General features: G+C 41.7%; 1 protein-coding gene across 2 annotated transcripts in view; it reads left to right on the forward strand.

The window, feature by feature from the left end:
- The window catches only part of card14 (caspase recruitment domain family, member 14), a 67,393-nt gene that overhangs the window by 33,292 nt on the left and 17,914 nt on the right, over positions 1-16,187 (forward strand). For both annotated transcript variants that reach the window (XM_063030802.1, XM_063030803.1), the window contains 3 exons: positions 7,418-7,490; positions 8,685-8,874; positions 11,799-11,922. In XM_063030802.1, the coding sequence (XP_062886872.1) occupies positions 7,418-7,490; positions 8,685-8,874; positions 11,799-11,922 (387 nt within the window). The remainder of the gene's footprint in view (positions 1-7,417; positions 7,491-8,684; positions 8,875-11,798; positions 11,923-16,187) is intronic.

Here is a 16,187-nt window from a genome sequence, read left to right on the forward strand (position 1 = left end):
CCCAAAATAAAATGCGCAACACAAAATATAATACAGACAGACAGAAAACAGGTAACACACTATACAGGATTACTCATTATGTCCACAAGGTAGAATTTAGCACCTTTGTTAAAAATCAGACGAGGTGCTAATATTAGCACCTTATCACAGAGTTGTTAAGGTCCTTTAGAGCAAGTTTAAGGAAAGGATGTCACCAAACTGACTTGCTTTCTTCCGGTAATCTGGAAGGTTTTGTATTCACAAACAACAGGAATTCTGCAGATGCTGGAAATTCAAGCAACACACATCAAAGTTGCTGCTGAACACAGCAGGCCAGGCAGCATCTCTAGGAAGAGGTACAGTCGACGTTTCAGGCAAAGACCCTTCGTCAGTACTAACTGAAGGAAGAGCTAGTAAGAGATTTGAAAGCGGGAGGGGGAGGGGGAGATCCAAAATGATAGGAGAAGACAGGAGGGGGAGGGATGGAGCCAAGAGCTGGACAGGTGATTGGCAAAGGGGATATAGAGGATCATGGGACAGGAGGCCCAGGGAGAGAGATGGGGGGGGGGACCCAGAGGATGGGCAGGGGGTATAGTCAGAGGGTCAAAGGGAGAGAAAAGGGAGTGAGAGAAAGAATGTGTGTATAAAAATAAATAACGGATGGGGTACGAGGGGGAGGTGGGGCTTTAGTGGAATTTGGAGAAGTCGATGTTCATGCCATCAGGTTGGAGGCTACCCAGACGGAATATAAGGTGTTGTTCCTCCAACCTGAGTGTGGCTTCGTCTTTACAGTAGAGGAGGCCGTGGATAGACATGTCAGAATGGGAATGGGATGTGGAATTAAAATGTGTGGCCACTGGGAGATCCTGCTTTCTCTGGCAGACAGAGCGTAGGTGTTCAGCAAAACGATCTCCCAGTCTGCGTCGGGTCTCGCCAATATATAAAAGGCCACATCGGGAGCACTGGACGCAGTATATCACCCCAGCCAACTCACAGGTGAAGTGTCGCCTCACCTGAAAGGACTGTCTTGGGCCCTGAATGGCGGTAAGGGAGGAAGTGTAAGGGCATGTGTAGCACTTGTTCCACTTACAAGGATAAGTGCCAGGAGGGAGATCAGTGGGGAAGGATGGGGGGGGACGAATAGACAAGGGAGTCGCATAGGGAACGATCCCTGTAGAAAGCGGGGGGGGAGGGAAAAATGTGCTTAGTGGTGGGATCCCGTTGGAGGTGGCGGAAGTTACGGAGAATAATATGTTGGACCCAGAGGCTGGTGGGGTGGTAGGTGAGGACCAGGGGAACCTTATTCCTAGTGGGGTAGCGGGAGGATGGGGTGAGAGCAGATGAGCATGAAATGGGGGAGATGCGTTTGAGAGCAGAGTTGATGGTGGAGGAAGGGAAGCCCCTTTCTTTAAAAAAGGAGGACATCTCCCTCGTCCTAGAATGAAAAGCCTCATCCTGAGAGCAGATGCGGCGGAGACGGAGGAATTGCGAGAAGGGGATGGCATTTTTGCAAGAGACGGGGTGAGAAGAGGAATAGTCCAGATAGCTGTGAGGGTCAGTAGGCTTATAATAGACATCAGTGGATAAGCTGTCTCCAGAGATAGAGACAGAAAGATCGAGAAAGGGGAGGGAGGTGTCGGAAATGGACCAGGTAAACTTGAGGGCAGGGTGAAAGTTGGAGGCAAAGTTAATAAAGTCAACGAGCTCAGCATGCATGCAGGAAGCAGCGCCAATGCAGTCGTCGATGTAGCGAAGGAAAAGTGGGGGACGGATACCAGAATAGGCACGGAACATAGATTGTTCCACAAAGCCAACAAAAAGGCAGGCATAGCTAGGACCCATACGGGTGCCCATAGCTGCACCTTTAGTTTGGAGGAAGTGGGAGGAGCCAAAGGAGAAATTATTAAGAGTAAGGAATAATTCCGCGAGACGGAGCAGAGTGGTGGTAGAGGGGAACTGATTAGGTCTGGAATCCAAAAAGAAGCGGACAGCTTCGAGACCTTCCTGATGGGGGATGGAAGTATATAGGGACTGGACATCCATGGTGAAAATAAAGCGGTGGGGGCCAGGGAACTTAAAATCATCGAAAAGTTTAAGGTTTTGTATTGCCTGGTTTGATCATTGACAATTTGACAATTACCTTTCTGGCTAAACAGCAGCCTTGAATGTGTAATTTCAAGAGGTGCCTGTGCTCAGTGACTTACATTGCCAAACACCGGAACATCTTTCTACAATATCGGCAGAATGTTGATTGGAAAATGAGAGCAACAACATTTGTGGACACAGTTCGGTTCTTCTCCAATATTCTTATTTCATTAGTTCGCTAAGTATTTTTTAACATCTTGTCATGCTTATTGTAGGCACGATACCTGTGGGAATTGGACATAACTTTTAAAATATTTCTTCTTATTTTTTTCTTTCCTGGATGCCTGCATTGCATAGTTTATTCCAGCTGAAGTCAATTAGCCACCATTCTCCCGAATCCCGATTTACACTAACATAAAATGAGCTAATTTCCAGAAAGGCTCTGGCATAATTTCTACAATTCATCAGATAACTTGAGCCTTTTTGGCTTTTAAAGATTCATGGAAGATATAGTTGTGAAATAGGCATCCGTTAGTCTCATGAGACCATGGATTTGCGCCTTGGAAGGTTTCCAGGGCGCAGGCCTGCGCAAGGTTATATGGAAGACCGGCAGTTGCCCATGCTGCAAGTCTCCCCTCTCCACGCCAGCGATGGTGTTCCGAAGGGAAGGGCACTAGGGCCGATACAGCTTGGCACCAGTGTCGTCGCAGAGCAATGTGTGCTCAAGGACACAACACGCTGCCTCAGCTGAGGCTCGAACTAGCGACCTTCAGATCACTAGACTGACATCTTAACCACTTGGCCACACCCCAACACAGTTGTGAAATAAAGAAGGAGATATCAGTGGGTGAAAGTAGCAGTTTTGTGCGACTGCGACTCAGTTCATTATAACTTAGAGGAAAGCATGATATATAATAATGGTTTCAAATTATCATCAGCCAAGAATGAGAGAATTTTAGTGGTTGGAATTTCTTAGCAGCAACTATTATTGGTGAAGGGACAATTGTACATAACCTCTCATTTAGCGCTAAGCAGTACTGCACCCATATTAGACTGTCTCAGTACTTTTATATCTGTATGCTATAGCACTTACTTTTTATTCGCAGTTATTTTATAAATAATACTATTCTTTTGCACTCCTGGTCAGATGCTGATTGCATTTCATTGGCTTTGTATCTGTACTTGGCACAATGACAATAAAGTTGAATCTAATCTAATCATTTGAGGTACTTAAGTTTATTGAGTTTATTGCTGTCTTTGAGATTTCTGTTATCAAGACCAGTTCATGGAAGCTATGGCTGAGCACATGCCAAGTAAATGGAGCTCTAATGACAGGTCATCGACCTGAAGTGTTAATTCTCCATCACCACTTCCTGACTAGCAGGGTATTTTGAGCATGCTCTGTGTATTTTTGAGGTAATTTGAGCAACTATTCCACTTGTGGATCCAGGACAATCTGAGGCTCTGGATATTTGGAGGAAATAGTGAAGAAGATTGAGCAGATTGCAATTCAGAAATTTGATCCTGGCTAACTCTGATTTTGTAGCATTTTTCTAAGGTTGTTCGTAAAGGAATGCTGAAGATCTCTCATGTTTTTATTCAGTCCTTGGTCTCTTTTCTAATTATGGAAATAAGCTTAACTGTTGCTCAGTTTTACACTCCTTTCAGAGCATCAGTGTGGTGACTATCAAAGCATTCGGGGTCATAGCCAGCTAGTTGTGCTTAAGTCAATCAGTCTCTGCACAGGAACACAGCAAGCAGTTAAGAGCCAGCACCCTGCCAAATGCCTACACCCAGGACCACATTGGAAGCAATGTGATGCATGAAAGGGTAACTGATAAACCTGGATTACTCATCAAAAAATCTGGCACATTAAATCCAGTGTGCACCTCTATCAGTGTGATCACTTGCATAGCCTTGTCTCTCCTCCCCATCTCCAACCTCCTTCTTCCTAAAATGGCCAGATCTCCTCCCACACCCCCCCCCACCACATGGAAAAGGTGCTCAGCTTCCTCCTATTTCCTTTTGTCACATGTTCTCTTCTTCCAAGAAGGAAGAATGTATTCCTGAGTTGTTTTGAGAAAGAGCCCTTAAAGTTTAAATAGACATAGTACAGTGCTGTAAGAGATCCTCATCATTGTCATCAGTCCATTTGAAGGGTCTCGGCATGAAGTATTGACTGTTCATTTTCCTCTTTAGATGCTGCCTTACCTGTGATCTCCCCCAGCATTTTGTGTGATTGCCAATACACAGTACAATGTGGTTTATATTAATGATGCTGGTGGATAAAAAGTAGAGGAGGCATGACAGCGCACCTTTGTCAGACTCTTTGATGTCTGATTCTGTTTTACGTTTGGTAGCTTTATACATTTGCTTAGTTTTGTGCTTGAGACTTTTCATTCTGTTGTGCTTTTTGTCTGCCTTGCACACGCTCTCTATGTGACCTTGTACAGTATGTGACACTTTCTGTAGTCTTTTTTCTTTGAACCAACAGTCATTTGCTTCATAGGAGGATTTTCCACATTGATAACATTTTTGGCTTTTTGCACCATTCAGGGACATCTTGTGCATTTCACATTCTAACCTCCCGTACTATGGTTCTGCTGCGTCCTTTGCTGCAGTATCTAACGATATTGCAATGGTCAATGCCCGTTCTAAGGATAGGTCTCTTTTAGACAATAGCCTCTTTTGAGTGCTTCGACTATGCATGCCACTTACAAGCATGTCCCTTAATGCATCAGAAAGTCTATCTCTAAAGTCACAATACTGGAAAAGTTTGCGGAGTTTTGCAATGTGTTCAGAAATGCTTTCATCCTTTGACACGTTTCTTTTGTAAAGTCTAAATCTCTCAGCTATGGATAGGGGAGAACCAGTGGATGTGGTATATTTGAATTTTCAAAAGGCTTTTGACAAGGTCCCACACAGGAGATTAGTGTGCAAACTTAAAGCACATGGTATTGGGGGTAAGGTATTGATATGGATAGAGAATTGGTTAGCAGACAGGAAGCAAAGAGTGGGAATAAACGGGACCTTTTCAGAATGGCAGGCAGTGACTAGTGGGGTACCACAAGGCTCAGTGCTGGGACCCCAGTTGTTTACAATACATATTAATGACTTGGATGAGGGAATTAAATGCAGCATCTCCAAGTTTGCGGATGACACGAAGCTGGGTGGCAGTGTTAGCTGTGAGGAGGATGCTAAGAGGATGCAGGGTAACTTGGATAGGTTGGGTGAGTGAGTGGGCAAATTCATGGCAGATGCAATTTAATGTGGATAAATGGGAAGTTATCCACTTTGGTGACAAAAATAGGAAAACAGATTATTATCTGAATGGTGGCCGATTAGGAAAAGGGGAGGTGCAACGATACCTGGGTGTCATTATACACCAGTCATTGAAAGTGGGCATGCAGGTACAGCAGGCGGTGAAAAAGGCGAATGGTATGCTGGCATTTATAGCGAGAGGATTCAAGTACAGGAGCAGGGAGGTACTACTGCAGTTGTACAAGGCCTTGGTGAGACCACACCTGGAGTATTGTGTGCAGTTTTGGTCCCCTAATCTGAGGAAAGACATCCTTGCCATAGAGGGAGTACAAAGAAGGTTCACCAGATTGATTCCTGGGATGGCAGGACTTTCATATGAAGAAAGACTGGATGAACTGGGCTTGTACTCGTTGGAATTTAGAAGATTGAGGGGGGATCTGATTGAAATGTATAAAATCCTAAAGGGATTGGACAGGCTAGATGCAGGAAGATTGTTCCCGATGTTGGGGAAGTCCAGAACGAGGGGTCACAGTTTGAGGATAAAGGGGAAGCCTTTTAGGACCGAGATTAGGAAAAACTTCTTCACACAGAGAGTGGTGAATCTGTGGAATTCTCTGCCACAGGAAACAGTTGAGGCCAGTTCATTGGCTATATTTACGAGGGAGTTAGATATGGCCCTTGTGGATACAGGGATCAGGGGGTATGGAGGGAAGGCTGGTGCAGGGTTCTGAGTTGGATGATCAGCCATGATCGTAATAAGTGGCGGTGCAGGCTCGAAGGGCCGAATGGCCTACTCCTGCACCTATTTTCTATGTTTCTATTACCAGCAGTTTAAGGGTCAAGTGATTCTGTAATTTGTAACAATTTCATCAAACATCGTGCTTGCTGGCTTTTCAGTGGTTACTAAGTCGTGTAAGAAACAATACTTTCTTGAGCCCATTAAGCTAAGAAGCGTGGGGGCTTTCTCTTGTGCCTCCACATTGTTTGCATCACAATACAGTTCCACCCTCTCAATATACCCTCCCAGCCTTGAATAGCACTATCAACTTCGTCAACTTTCCCAGATGAAACCATCGCCGCGTTAATTTTGACTTTAAATTCAGTGCATCTTTCACTGTTACTACGCACTGTACTCACGCCTTTGTTGGCACCCATGATGGCCTTCTCTGTACTGTTTAATGCTTGCTGTTTCATGCCGTAATCATGCTGTAGTTGTTGGTGCAGTTTGTGACACTCAGGTTCATACTTCTAGCCAATTTGTTGTGACTGTGCATAACTATATATCAATTGAATATGGCTTTAACTGGTGTATTTACATTGCAGCGAGCGAAAGAAAGAACAATGTGCAAGTGTAGACAACAGCACAATAAGTAGTGCTAAAGTGGGGGTGAGGTCATTGCTCTAAAATAAATCGATCCATACATTACATCCTTGGCGTCACTGGTAATCTGTAGCAAATTGCATTGCTGATCATTATTCGGTGCAGCATGACTATGAACTGCTCCACACAGTACATCTCACTACCTCGCTAATTAATTCTGGCAAACCCCTTTCTTCCAGCCAACTGCTGACCCACATTCAGCTTTACCATACAACCCTGCTGAATACAGCTTGTTTAGCAGTTTTTCAAGTAAAAGATTAAGGAACCCTGAGCTCAAAGCCACATCCTTTCGCGTTACAATGCATCTCTGCAGTGCCCATGTGTTGATATATATTTCACAGTTCCAGATAACTTGTGTAATCATGGGTGTGACATTAAGCTGCAGTTTGTGATATTTTCTGCTTTACAGCCAAATAGTGATAGCATCACTTAGAGCTGGTGAATGCATCTTCAAAGTTAAGCCTAGATGCAATTCGGTCATCTTATCAAAAGCCACAAAGAACGTGTTCACAGTTTGAATGTACACACTGAATTTAGTTAGAACTTACTAGAGCTAAGGACACTATGAATGGTTAAGTTTGTGAGGATAAATACACTTATTAAGGTTGCAATTTGTTTTTACGTTAGAGAAACTGGACTGAAGCTGTAAGTACAATGTAACATTTAAACATTCACCTAAATCATATCTAAATTCTGTCAAATTCATTTCAGTACCAAACAAACTGTCTGAATCATCCACTCAAAGATTACCAACTGGAGCCAATCCATCATCTGGGCAAGACCGGTAACAATTCATTTTCATTCATTTAAATATATTTCTTCTTGTATTTTTCAAATTTCTTCTTGTGTATCACTGAGGGAAACAAATGTTTATTTTATGCAGAACAATAACAGCACTTAATAAGGAAAGATTTCATAATACCAACTTCCCCACCCACCTGTTCTGCCCACTTCCATTTTCCTTCCCTAATTCCCATATACTGCACTCGGATAGAATATTTTAGCATTCATTGTCAGAGAAACAATTCTTCATTCTTACAACAAAACCAAGGTAATATCGTTGTATCACTAAAGGTTTTGTAGCATAGATATTTCTGGGGACTATCTGAATTTATATATTCCATGTCTATCGCAATGATACTGTTCTCTGTGTCTGGCCATGTAAGTGGACAATGTGGTAAAATCTACAATAACTGACATTGTTCTGATTTACTGTGGAATAGCATTGTTACTGGTGTCACCTTGGATAAATGAACACTATTGTCATCTTTAGCTAAATAGATTCTCCATACTTGTCTAGCAAGACACATAAAGAAAAACAGAACTTTCTGATTTCCTATTTATTTAAAAACTTGCTCTCTTGAATAACTCGACTTTGGAAATTTATTGAACGTACCTTTAGTATGTATTGTTTCCAGCCTCTCAAAAGATTTAACCTTGTAGTCACCTTCCCATCAAAAGCAAAGGAGATCAATTGAAGTACATCCATCAAAAGGGAAGCCAGAATCATTACTGTCCCTTGCATTATCCAGTTTTCAAAAATAATCCCTTTTATTGCCAAGTTATAGAGTAAGATAGTCTCAGCAGCCTCTCTGGGTCCAACAAATGATGCATATGTTTGTCTTACACATTTTTCTTAATGATCACAATACCCTATTGGACTCATTCATAACTATATGTGCTGCATTTTGCACCTTGTTTTGTTTTGCTGTATGCATGTCTATGGTTGAACGACAGTAAACTTGAACTTGAAGTTTATGTAGTATCACATTTCACATGAAATTAGTATTTGTTTCTTAAAATAGGCTTTACCCTCACTGTGAGAAACTGAAAATAACTGACAACAGCTCTGTTCAATGTATATTAAGGTCTTATTTATTCCTGCAAAATAAGTGGAAATTGAAGGAACAGGTATGGAAATTTTCCATGGGCACCAAATTCAATCCTTGGGCTTTTTGTGATTTATTTTATGCTGCAGGCTTTTTCTTCCCGGACCTTCACAAGCAAAATCAATGAGAGGGACTTCTTTATTTGAATTCAACGGAGATGGCATTCTGGATCAGATTGAAATAATTGGCGGGAATGCAACAGGAATATTCATTCACAAAATTAAACCTGCATCTCCTGTGCATAACAGTGGTCTTGAACCAGGATTTCAGATCATGATGGTAAGGTATCAGACATGGTGCAACTTTTTTTGGCCTGTCTAACTTGTTGTTGAAGCAAAATTTAAATTTAGAGGGCAGATTGTGAGAAGCGTGTTTGGTTCATCATTAGCTTACATGGATGATTCATTGCATCTTCTAGACAGCTGTTTTAAGATCATTCAAAACTAGGTGTGCTACAGGCATTACCTAAGAAAGGATGTGCTGTCATTGGAGGGGGCCTGGAGGAGGTTCACAAGAATTATTTTGGGAATGAAAGGGTTAACATGCGGGCAGCGTTAGAGGGCTCCGGGCCTGTGTTCGCTGGAGTTGAGAAGACTGAGGGAATCTCATTGAAACCGCTCAAATATTGAAAAGCCTCGATAAAGTGGATGTGAAAAGGATGTTTCTTATAGTGGAGGAGGGCAGAATCTCAGAATAGAGGGACGTCCCTTTGGTACAGAAATGCCGAGGAAATTCTTTTGCCAGAGGGTTGTGAATCTGTGGAATTCATTGCCCTGGATGGCTGTAGAGGCCAAGTCATTGGGTATATTTAAAGCAGAGGTTAATAGCTTTTTAATTAGTAAAGGTATAGAAGTTTAACGGGAAAAGGCGGCAGAATGAGGTTGAGAGGAACAATGAAACATCCATGATGGACTGGCAAAGCAAACTTAATGGGCCAAATGACCTAATTCTGCCCCATAGCTTAGAGTTGTGTAGTATAACAGCATTCTCTAACATTGGAACAGGAAAATGGCCTCTCAAGCCTGTGTTGCCATTCAGTGTGGTCATAGTAATCTGTATCTTAACTCCATACAAGTTCTCCATATGTCATTGAGGGTATGCAGCACAGATGGTTAGAAAACAGACAACATAATTATTGAGTTTCCTTATTCCATCTTGGACTCGCATAGATAAAAATGCATTGAATTAGCTGGATTGGTTATGATTTATATTAGATTAGATTCAACTTTATTGTCATTGTGCTGAGTACAGATACAAAGCCAATGAAGTGCATTTAGCATCGGACCAGAAATGCAAAGAATAGTGTTATTTACAAAATACTGCGAATAAAAAAAGTGCTATAGCACACAATTATAAAAGTACTGAGGCAGTACAATACAGATGCAATACCGCTTAGCGCTGTGATGAGAGGTTCAGCAGTGTCACAGCCTCAGGGAAGAAGCTCTTCCTGTGCCTGCTGGTGCAGGAGCGGAGGTTCCTGTAGCTCCTACCGGACGGAAGGAGAGTAAAAAGTCCATGGTTAGGGTGAGATGCATTCCTGATAATGCTTTTCGCCCTACCCAGGCAGCGTTTATGGCAGATGTTCTCAATGGTGGGCAATTGGGTGCCAATAATCCGCTGGGCAGTTTTCACCACATGCTGGAGTGCTTTGTGGTCCGATATGGGACAATTGCCATACCACACTGAGATGCAGTTGGTGAGTATGCTCTCAATGGTACAGCGGTATCAGTTTAATCACAGTGGTTTACAGCTGCAGGAGCAAATCTGTGACATAAAATACTAATGTAACAGAATGCATGTTAGCAGGATCCTGAATTACAACTATCTAGTCGAGTGATCTGTCAAAAGTTATTACTCAAGGTGACTTCTGAACTGTGATTAAAAATAATTACCTGAGTGAGGTAAGAAAATTCAGCTATTGCCCTAGGAGTTTGGAGCCTCCTTGGAGAGGAGGAGGACAAAAAGAAATTCAACTACTGCTTCATTTCTCATGGTACAAAGGTGGAAATTGATTCCCTGCAGTTATCTCCTGTTTTAATGTCTCAATGCTCATGCACTTTATCTTCAAATGCTGGAATAACCAAATCTTAACATAAGTTAACAAACTGAAATCCGTAAGATACTGTGCACACTTATGTAATTGTGTCACTTTATCAAACTATTAACAAAATGCTTATTCAGTAAACACCCAATGTTGTTAGAAGCATACCCCTCAAATTCTGACACCCGCAACCTTGGTGCTAATAGCTCAACTAGGCTCCAAAGTGTTGAGTTTTGTAACTTCTAAACATTTAACTAACTCAAAGGAAAACAAGAGAGCTGATGAGGTGAGTCTCAAGTTTATTCTTTAAGTGAGGCATGCACATATCACATGTTGGCATCATGACGTAGACATCTCATATATTTTTACATATAATCCATAATGAATTATTTAAACAAACAAGAATGCTTAATCAGCCAATATATATATCAGATTACCCATATATTACTGAAATATTAGGTACTCAACATAAAGACTTAATTATAACACAACTATTTTAATATGACATCTTGGCAAAGGTAGTTTATTCTTCTACAGTTTCGGTTTGGGTATTTGATCCTCCACAATATTCTGCATGGGGATTTAAACTGGAGGTGGCAGTGTTTTTCTTTTATGAGGTCGAGTTGCGAGCTCGACATCAACCCGGCACGGATGGAACTTGGGAACCTCCGTTCTCGAACCCGGTGCTAAACTCACTGCGCCACCAGCCGACTGTTTACAGATCCTGTCTTTGTTTTCAATTTACAGAAGATCAATTGCACAAATTATGTTAAAAAGCTGGAAAGACTTGAAATTTTCTAGATTAATAAAAGCATAGATTCTACGACTCCATTAATAATATCATTATTGGTGGGACAGTGGTGGCATACATTTTACAGAGCCAAATATTTGGCTCAATTCTTAACTGTAAAACTGTTCTCCCTGTGATCACATGGATTTCCTCCAGGCACTCTGGTTTCCTCCCACATTCCAACAATGTACAGGTTAGGGTTAGTAAGTTATGGGTATGCTGTGTTGGCACCAGGCGCACTGAGACATTTGTGAGCTGCCCCCCAGCACATCCTTGAACTACGTTGTTCGGTGACACAAATGAGACGTTTCACTGTATGTTTCAATGTACTTGCAACAAATGAAGCTGATCTTTTTATATCTCAATCTGCAGGTGGAATTCAGTGGCAGAGACCAAACAAGGATCATACTGGAGGATGCCAGTTTAGAGGAGGCTGTCTGGAGCTTGAAGCAGATTAAAGGAATATGCTGCATGGCCATAAGACACAACAGTCAGGGTGCGTTATGGAACAACCAAAACACGTATTTAATCATTCATCCAAAATGTCTGCATGTGCAAACATTTGCATTTAGTTCGTCAATGGTTTCCAAAAAAATTAAACTGATAATCATTTAAAATTACTTAGATCAAAGCAAAAAGAGAGGATCACAGTATGCAGATTACTTGTAGATGTTTATTTGGTGTCTCATTGTGATTTTGTTTAAATAGTGATAAGTTATCAGAGTTTCAAGCTGATTGAGTTATTTGGGCTAGCTGCGTAAGAAAGCAACAGTTTTCTCAGTTAATCTACTGAGTCTGAGAATGTTTTCAAATGAAATTTCCTTTCAATGCTATCAACACTCACAGATTAAATGAGCATGCTTGAGTAATACACATAAAAGTTGCTGGTGAGCACAGCAGGCCAGGCAGCATCTCTAGGAAGAGGTGCAGTCGATGTTTCAGGCCGAGACCCTTCGTCAGGACTAACTGAAAGAAGAGCTAGTAAGAGATTTGAAAGTGGGAGGGGGACATCCAAAATGATAGGAGAAGACAGGAGGGGGAGGGATGGAGCCAAGAGCTGGACAGTTGACTGGCAAAAGGGATATGACAGGATCATGGGACAGGAGGCATAGGGAGAAAGAAAAGGGGGAGGGGGGGAAGCCCAGAGGATGGGCAAGGGGTATAGTGAGAGGGACAGAGGGAGAAAAAGGAGAGAGAGAAAAAGAATGTGTGTTTATAAATAAATAACGGATGGGGTACGAGGGGGAGGTAGGGCATTAGTGGAATTTAGAGAAGTCAATGTTCATGCCATCAGGTTGGAGGCTACCCAGATGGAATATAAGGTGTTGTTCCTCCAACTTGAGTGTGGCTTCATCTTTACAGTAGAGGAGGCCCACCTCCCCCTCGTACCCCATCCGTTATTTATTTATATACACACATTCTTTTTCTCTCTCTCCTTTTTTTCCCTCTGTCCCTCTCACCATACCACTTGCCCATCCTCTGGGCTTTCCCCCCTCCCCCTTTTCTTTCTCCCTAGGTCTCCTGTCCCATGATCCTCTCATATCCCTTTTGCCAATCACCTGTCCAGCTCTTGGCTCCATCCCTCCCCCTCCTGTCTTCTCCTATCATTTTGGATCTCCCCCTCCCCCTCCCACTTTCAAATCTCTTACTATCTCTTCTTTCAGTTAGTCCTGACGAAGGGTCTCGGCCCGAAACGTCGACTGTACCTCTTCCTAGAGATGCTGCCTGGCCTGCTGCGTTCACCAGCAACTTTTAAGTGTGTTGCTTGAAATTCCAGCATCTGCAGATTTCCTCATGCTTGAGTAATGTTGCAATAAATTTTTTAAATTAATGATTTGCCAAAATTCTCCATTATATTGATGTTCTCGGCATTACTTATTTATTGGTATTTGCGCAGTTTGTCCTCTTTTGCTCATTGCTTGCTTGTCAGTCTTTGTGTGTAGTTTTTCACTGATTCTATTGTATTTCTTTGTTCTATTGTGAACGCCTGCTAGAAAATGAGTCTCAGGGTAGTAAATGCTGACACATATGTACTTTGATAGTAATTTTTTTTGAACTTTGAACTTCGAACTTTGTACAGGAATCCACATATTCAGATGCTTAAAAAATGAATAACATTTACTTACCTGTCTCCAGTTGATCATCACGTTTCTGTGAATACATTCTTTTAAAAATTGCACAGAAATTTAATAGCTATTTTAACAAAAATATTTTGCTGTATTAATCTAATGTTAAATGTGATATTTAGCTAGGGAAATGGAATTAAGAACTTCAGCCACTACCCACATTTCCACCTTGGCCTACCGTTCAGAGTTGGGTGGTGAGGAGGAATGAGGCCTTCCTGCTAGAATATCCTGATATCCACCAAGACCCTCACACTTGGTTATGAAGAGTATTTAAAATTCAAAACTACAAAATTATCTTTTTAAAAATAGTTTAAAATCATTAAAATAATGTGTAACTAACTAAATTGATTACTCTTCCTTAACCAAACAATTAGGGATTTCAATCCTATGACAGCTTTGGCAGAGTGAAGATGTTACATATGACTGAGACATATTTATTGTGAGTTGCTGAAGCCTAGTGGTTCCCTTCAAAACCCCTGACAATAGCCAGCATAACTCAGCCCAAGATTTTCTCTTATTGTTCCCACTGTTGGAGATAGTTTACAGCTGAGAGTAGTTTGTCAATTAAAAGTAATCAAGGAAAAGGGAGTGACTTGGGAAAAAAAAGTGAGAAGGAAAAATAGAACCTGTGTTTACTTATTCTTAAATAGAAGTAACTTGGCAAAATTACATAGATTGAAACTGTACAACAGAGGCAAACTAAATGACTTTGTCGCGGTTACTGGAAAGAAACCAAAACTGATGCGAGACTAAGCCAGGGTTATCGACACTGTATGACGAGCTTCCAAATAATGAATTTCCAAATCGATAAAGGTACGTTCAGTAGTTTATCATGAAACCAGCAAAAAGGAATGAGCTTGTATCAATAAAAAGCTAACAAACTAAATTAGCAATATAGCGATCTTAGCGTTCAAATCAGCATAAATAAGCACTCTAATTAGCGATATACCCAAGCAAAACTAAGCTTAATTAGCAGTTGAACTAAATTAGAGTTCCATTAAGCAATGTTAGTGTATTTAAGCAGTCAACAAAAAAAATCATTCCCCATGTCTCACACCCTCTGGCTAACCACTAATTAACCCCAAGTGTGAATACGTAACTATACTCATTTGCTTCTACCACGCCCCAACCCACATGACAGATTATCATAATAAACATGCCACAAAATGCAATGCAGACAGAAAATAGACACATAGCTCCTATACAACGAAAAATGGATACGTGGCTCCCGTATCCCAGCACCTAATTATTTCACTATAGTAGTAACAAGTACTTACTACTAAAATAGTAGACATAAATTTTTCAAGGACAAACATCATTACATTTATACAAATGTCCTCTTGCTTCTTTTTTTTCTTCCAGTCAGTCATCTAGGCCAGAGGTTACCAGCTCTTAGCCCACTACAGAGTGATCTTTACCACCACTCTGTGTCCAGTCAGTAGGTCAAGTCAAAGTTATGAAGTTAAACAACCAAAGTCAGTGAAGCTTCCAGAGCTGTAGCTCCTCAAACCTCTGTGTCTTGTAAAGTAGTGGTCCCCAGCCTCCAGGCTGCGGACCGATACCGGGCCGCGAAGCATGCACGTGTGCAGCGGTAGCCAGCACGCACCCAGCACATCTTTAAGAAAAAAGCCAAAATAAACAAGCTAATTAATTAGGTGCCGCCCGGCCCGTAAATGTCGGCCCAGATCAGAGGTGAAGCAATCTGATCTGGGCCGACTGAGGACACTGACACAAGGCAGTCATCAACATAAAGGCAAAGCAAAACCTTATCCACCATCTCGCAACTGAACTGTTCTTCATGTCTTCTGTGCATTTCCTAAAGGTGAAGTTGCTCCAAAGAGATAAACCACCTTTCTAAAGTCCACCATCTCTTGTCACTATTAGGCCACCGGACAGACCTCAGCAGATCTGCATCTTCCACTGGTACTTTAACCAGAAGAAACATTGATTCAGAATCTGCCATGATCACCACTGGTTCTTTTCTGAATCTAGTTCTGACTCCAATCAATCAGCTAGCAAGATCTGGTCCCTGAAAAAGCTGAGCATTAAGTGATAGTCCCTGAGAAGTCATTGCACAGACAAACACAGCATGAAGTTTCCCTTCTCTGGGGTGATAAACACCATGATGTGGAATATAGCAGACTTTCCCATCACTGCGTTCTAAATTCTCTGCTGGCACTCTCTTGGCATAGCACTTGGAGATGACATCCTTCATGAAAGCTGTGTAGTGCCGTGGAATATTCCATTTGTGGACAGGGATACTTTCCTATATATAAATGATAGGTAGTTCACATTAACTTTCACCCCATCTAAGCCAGCCACATCCAATCCTGAAACAATGTAGCTACTCATGACTTTCTCTTGACCTATGGTGTGTAAGAGAATGCATGTTCTTTTTCCTGTGAGGTTGGGCTTGTTCATGAGGCTCACTGTGCAGAACACTACTGTAATTCCTTGACCTAGGAAAGCATAAGTAACCACTGTCTTGTTACCTTCCTTAGACTTCACTTGTACTGAAACTATGGGAAGCTTACAATCATGGTCACCACCCATGTAAGGCCTTTAAAAACCAGGGCACTACTCACTGCTGTGTCTGATATTTTCACAACATGTTGTGATACTGCACCATTTTCAT

The sequence above is a fragment of the Mobula hypostoma genome, chromosome 22 (assembly GCF_963921235.1).
Source record: "Mobula hypostoma chromosome 22, sMobHyp1.1, whole genome shotgun sequence".
NCBI classification, from domain to species: Eukaryota; Metazoa; Chordata; class Chondrichthyes; order Myliobatiformes; family Myliobatidae; genus Mobula; species Mobula hypostoma.